Source organism: Mauremys reevesii, linkage group 4 (genome assembly GCF_016161935.1).
Source record: "Mauremys reevesii isolate NIE-2019 linkage group 4, ASM1616193v1, whole genome shotgun sequence".
In the NCBI taxonomy this organism is placed as follows: domain Eukaryota; kingdom Metazoa; phylum Chordata; order Testudines; family Geoemydidae; genus Mauremys; species Mauremys reevesii.
In genome coordinates this window covers 56,005,445-56,011,444 of record NC_052626.1, presented here as the reverse complement: position 1 = coordinate 56,011,444, position 6,000 = coordinate 56,005,445, and the positions used below count along the sequence as shown (strand labels likewise).

Genomic DNA, 6,000 nt, shown 5'->3' with positions numbered 1-6,000 from the left:
TCTTGCTGGAATTCCTGCATGATTTACTCCTGAGGGCATTCTGCACCAAAAAATTAAAAATTATATGCATAATATTTTAAAATTCTGCAAATGTTATTTGTCAAATAAATGTGAAGGCTCCAGCATGGCACTGGGGAGCACAGGCCACTGGTTGCACAGAGGTGGGAGATGACTGTGCAGCTCTCCACCTACCCCTGGACACTGACTCAGTGGTGTGGCTCCACCGAACTGTGACACAGCGTAAGGACGAGCCTGCCTCAGAGACACCCCAGGGCCCTGCCCATCTGTGCCAGGTGCACCAGGTAGGCTCAGCAAGGCAGGATCCAAGTGTGGAGGGGCTTAGTATGGGGGTATCCTGGTGTGGGTTGAGAGGGTTCTCTGTGGGGCAATCTGGGTACAGGTGGCTCAGTGGGGAATCTGGGTGTGGAGAGTTCTGGATGCACAAGGGCTTGTTAGGGGGTTCTGAGTGCAATGGTAATGGGACTCTACAGGGGGGTCCAGATGGAGGTGGTTGGGGATCAGCTGGAGAGGGCCTGGGGGTGAGGAGGGTTTGCACATGGTGGGCTCAGTGTGGGGTCCAGATACTGAGGTTGTGGGGTAGGGATCCAGGTGCAATTGGTTGGGGATTGGTGGGGTGGGGATCTGGATGTGGGTGACTCGTTGGGGTGGTCCAGGTGCAGGGAGACTCATTGGGGGGCTTCTGAGTGTGTGGGGGGGAGGTCTGGGTATGATGGCGTCTGGATGCACGGGGGTTGAGCGGATGGAGGATCCTTCTCCCTGCAGCTGAGGAGCGATGGGTGAAGGAAGTGCTGGGTGGGGGTGGGTCTGATCTGGCCCTTGATGCCGTGCAGGGAAAGAGGAAGTCCCGTCCCCCCCAGCCCAGACTAGCAGCTGAGCCTGGCACAGGGTCAGAGCCATCAGCCGGGTCTTCCCCAGTTCCGCCTCCTGCCCCACAATGATTTACCTCTCTGGCGGCTGCCCTGGGCACCCAAAACATACTGCTGAGGAGGGTCGCATGACCACTCTTGTGCCTTCCTTTTGCTTCCCCATCAGAAAGTCATTTTTCTGCAGGGAAGCAAAGAAATCTGTGGGGGATATAAATTCTGTGCATGTGCAGTGGTGCAGAATTCCCCCAGGAGTAATGGTTGAAGAGGATTATGATGTGGAGAATGGCTGCCCACTCCAGCCCAGCCTCCTCCAGATCAATGATCAAAGGAATAGAATGCATACAATATGACCAAAGGCTGAAGGAACTGGGTATGTTCCATTTGGAAAAAGAGATTAAGGGGGGATATGATTGTTACCTGAAATTGAGCCAGCTAGTAAGCTTAGGGAGGACTAATGACCCACCAGAGTCTGGAAGAAAGCAGCACGTTTATTATATTGATAGCTAAGCTCAAAAGGGGGTAGGGGTGTCCCATTCACACTCGCATACTCACGCTCCCAGGACAGGCATGGCACTGGAGACAGGGGCGGCTCTAGACCCCAGCGCGCCAAGCAGGCGCTTGGGGCGGCCGTTTCCCGGGGGGGCGGCATTTGGCTCCGGTGGAGCTCCCGCCGGCATGCCAGCGGCAGGTCCACCGGAGCCCGGAACGAGCGGACCTGCCGCCGGCATGACTGCGGCGGGTCCCGTCTTCCCGCGGCTCCGGTTGAGCTCCCGCAGGCATGACTGCGGCAGGTCCGCTGGTCCCGGGCTCCGGTGGACCTGCCGCAGGCATGCCGGCAGGAGCTCAACTGGAGCTGCGGGAAGACGGGACCCGCCGCGGGACCGGGGAAGGGCGGCGCAGCGCTCCGCGCTGCTTGGGGCAGCGTCATTTCTAGAGCCGCCCCTGACTGGAGATGTCAGGATCCTTCAAGGTAAGTGTCCCATAACACAGCGATGGACGGTGCGATGAAGGTAAGTCTTCCCAAGGCACAATGGAATGCAACGCAGCGAACCACAGGCCAGGCAGTCCGGGCGAAGGGACCTTAATGGGAGGTAGAAGCTTTTGAGTGCACTCCTGAGCACATGGCCCCTTCCCCTTTTAAGGACCTGCTCCTCATGGCCTGCGACTAGAGATGACTTGGCCCTGTCTGGTTGGTCACACTCCACCTCGGGCAATGCCCATACATTGGGTGTGTGAGTCCCACTTAATTAGAGTCCCAGACACCTTGTCTACCTGGGAGCTCTTCTGATCTTCCAGCTGTTCAACCAGCCCAATCATCCCACAAGCATTCCAGGAGGGAGGGGGAGAAGGAAAGCCATTCACAGGTATTCAGAGAGGGAGAGGAGACAAAAGGGGGGGGGAGTATAACAGACCTTTTGAGCATACAGACCTTTTGAGCATAGCATACAGATCACTGCTGCTCCTACAACAATGATAGCTGTTTTCAGATACTTGAAAGGCTCCCACAAAAAAGATGGAAGTAGTTCTTTGTCCACAGAGGGCAGGACAAGAAACAGTGGGTTCAAACTACAGCATAGCAGATTTAGATTGAATCTTGGGAAAAAATTCCTATCTGTAAGAACAGTAGGACAATGGAACGGACTGCCTAGGGAGGCTGTGGAATCTTCTTCACTGGAGATTTTCAAAACGAGGCTGGACAGCCATCTGCCTTAGATGGTTTAGACCAGGGGTAGGCAACCTATGGCAGGTGTGCCAAAGGTGGCACGTGAGCTGATTTTCAGTGGCACTCATATTGCCCGGGTTCTGGCCACCGGTCCGGGGGGGGGCTCTGCATTTTAATTTTATTTTAAATAAAGCTTCTTAAACATTTTAAAAACCTTATTTACTTTACATACAACAATAGTTTAGTTATATATTATAGAATTCTAGAAAGAGATCTTCTAAAAATGTTAAAATGTATTACTGGCACGCGAAACCTTAAATTAGAGTGAATAAATGAAGACTCAGCACAGCACTTCTGAAAGGTTGCCGACCCCTGTTTAGACAACAAATCCTGCATCTTGGCAGGGGGTTAGACTAGATGACTCTTGTGGGCCCGTCTAATCCTATGATTCTAATGCAGAGGTGGGCAAACTGCGGCCTGCAGGACCCTCCTGCTGGGCCCATGAGCTCCCGGCTGGGGAAGCTAGCCCACAACCCCTCCCCTACTGTTCCCCCTCCCCCGGAGCCTCAGCTCACTGTGCCGCCAGCACAATGCTCTGGGCAGCGGGGCTGCAGAGCTGTGACCTGACCTGGTGCCCCGGGCTGCGCAGTGGTGTGGCTGGCTGCAGTCAGGTGGCACGGCTACTTAGCGCCACCAGCCACCGGTGCGCCAGGCAGCGCAGGAAGGGGGCAGGGAGCGGGGGGGGGGGTTGGATAGAGGGCAGAGGAGTTTGGGGTGGTGGTCAGGGGACAGGAGTGTGGATAGGGGTTGGGACGGTCAGAGGGCAGGGAACAGGGGGGTTGAATGGGGCAGGAGTTCCGGGGGGGCAGTCAGGAAGGGGAGAGGAGGTTGGATGGGGTGGCAGGGGACAGTCAGGGTGGGGGATCCGGTGCTGGTCAGAGGACAGGGAGTGGGGGGTTGGATGGGGCAGGCATCCCGGGAGGGACTGTTGTGGGGGTGGTGGTGGATAGGGGGCGGGGAGCAGGGGCCAGGCCACACCTGGCTGTTTGGGGAACCAGCACTTCATACAATTTCGGAAACCTGATGTGGCCCTCAGGCCAAAAAGTTTGCCTGCCCCTGTTCTAATGGAACATGGTCTCCACATGGGGCTTCCTTGGATCTGGCATTTCTTCTGCCATTTCCCTCTCCCCCACTCTGCTTCTTGCTTACCTTGACTTGCAGAAGGGCAACTCTTTTGTTTTTTCCTTGCCTGTAAGCTCCAGGCACACCTACTGTGTTATATAAATAACTAGAAGAATTCTTAGTATACAGAGAGATCTCTTAACGGATAGATCTGAAAACATCTGACCAAAGTGGCCAGGCATCTTTATCCCCATTCTACAGGTGAGAAAGCTGAGGTCCAGGGAGGCTAGGGTATGCTATCAATTGATAGGGGGACTAGAGGGTCTGAATGCGTTTATAATACTGGTGGCTGGGAAAGGATTTGTGTGTGTGCGTAGAATCAGCAAAAATTAACAGTATTTAGTTTGCAGTGAATAAGTTCTTTGAAGTTTTTTGGGATTTTGTTAAAATCCTGAACATTTTCGGAACCAGTTTTTGGCTGCCATAGTGACCAAAATTCTGGGGGGAAAAAAGAAAGAAAGAAAAAAAGAAAAGCCATTAAAAAAAAACCCCAAACGAACCAAACCCAAAACTGTGTTCCACTGAAAATGGAAAATGAGTTTGCCCGGTTAGCATGAAACTCCGCTGGGCTTTGAAGCCCTCTCGGCCCGCCAGGGTAAGCAAGCGCGTTGCAGACAGAGCCCTGCCCTGGAACACGCTGCTGCTGCTGCTGCTGCTGCCATGAGCCCGCGCGAGCAGGACTCTGCTGCGGTTCCGTACCTGTTAAGCGCGGCGGCTTCGGAGAAGAGCAGCTGAGCACTTCCTTCTGGCGATAAGATCTTCGCCCTCATTCGTCACAGCTGGCGGCGGCTGCCGCTGCACCGCTCGCAACTGCTTCTCCAGAGAAGCTGCTCGGGGGGTGGAAACAGAGCGAGTGGGGAGGAGGAGGGAGCGATGCGATGCGATGCCCGGGGCTGCTCCCCAGAAACCTCGCTGCTCCTGGTGACCCCGCTCGCCATGTGATCCCGGCAGGGCTGAGGCTGGCTCCGAGATGGGAACCTTAGGGAAGAGGAAAGAGAACCCGTAAGCGAGCCGGGACTTTGCTTCGGGATCCCTCTCCGGGCGGGAGCTCCCCGGCGGCGCGAGGGGATGAAGAGGCGGCAGATGCGGGCGGGAGGGAATGCGGGGCAAATGGATGGGCCGGGGCTGTTCCCGGGGCCCCCCTCCCGCACGCGCGCGCGCTGAAAGGCAGAGTTAGCGGCGCCCAGACCCGCTCCTGGTTCCGGAGAGCCCGCGCTGGGCTGGAGCCTGGGCGGCTTGGCCAGAGCTGCCTTGCTGCCGCGCTTGCAGGGAGGCTGGGATGAAGTGACCTGCAGGGGAAAGCAGTGCCCTGAAGCTTGAAATCCAGGCTGCTGCATTAGCGTGTCTAAAGCCCATCGCTTTCCTACCCAATTACCCCGGGGGAAAGAGGGGAGGGAAATGGGAGGGGGGGGATCCTATTTCCCCGTCTTGATTGTAACTTTCCCAGCTGGAGCTGGGCTTTTGTCTTGCTTTGAAAAGCGGGATGGACTGAGAATACCTGAAAGTTGTAATAAGTGGGGTGGCCTAGCAGGAAAGCTGCTGGAGTGATCTTGCCTCCCCTGTGGTTGCTGTTGCAGGAATGTCCGAGCCTGTGGATCTCTTATTCTGTCTAAAAAATCTAGTCACCTGTCGCTTTGGGGTAACGTGCTTTAGTCTATAGTGTGGTGTATGAGAAGTCATCACTTTGGTGCTAGTCCTCTCACATGGGAACACCGCCTAGTGCTGGGTGCTAGCCCACAAGCTGACATTCATTACTTTGTGATTTCTTTTTCCCTTCAAAAGTTTGCAATGGAAATCCAGGGTGGAAAAAAAGAAGTCTGTTCACTTCCACTCCCCTTACACGCTGACTAACTGCTGTAAGTGGAGATATTTTTAATTAATTGATGAATTCAGCTAATGTCATTGATTAGTTACCCTTTGTACCCTGCTTTGAAAGCAGAAAGTGCCATGCTGTAAGCTCTGTGGGGTGGGGACTGACCTTATTTTGTGCACTGTTCAGTTCTGAGTGCGTTCTTGGCACCAGCCAAAATAATACACCTATTACATGTAACTTTTGTTTCACTGCCACTATAATGCTGTAGCAGCCTGGCTTGAATGGGAGTTGGAAGGGAATCAACAAAGGGCACATTGTAAGCTAATCGGTTCCTTCCTGTTACCTAGACTCATAAAATGAGACCATGAGGTCACACAATAAAGCTAAGGGAAGGAACATTTAGACAAAATAGGAGACAGGCTGATACGTGCTGTGTGAAGAAGTCTAACTTCAAC

General features: G+C 54.2%; 1 protein-coding gene across 4 annotated transcripts in view; it reads left to right on the top strand.

Moving 5' to 3' along the window:
* Positions 1-4,510: 4,510 nt before the first annotated feature.
* Positions 4,511-6,000, top strand: part of RASGRP1 (RAS guanyl releasing protein 1) — an 83,513-nt gene continuing 82,023 nt past the window's right edge. For 3 of the 4 annotated variants that reach the window (XR_005597533.1, XM_039534393.1, XM_039534392.1), the window contains exon 1: positions 4,511-4,734. Coding sequence is in view for 2 of the 4 variants with exons in the window: in XM_039534393.1 (XP_039390327.1) it covers positions 4,703-4,734 (32 nt within the window). In the remaining 2 variants the exon portion in view is untranslated. Of the gene's footprint in view, positions 4,735-5,514; positions 5,589-6,000 lie in introns of all 4 variants that reach the window. The other variant, XM_039534394.1, reaches the window with a different exon arrangement.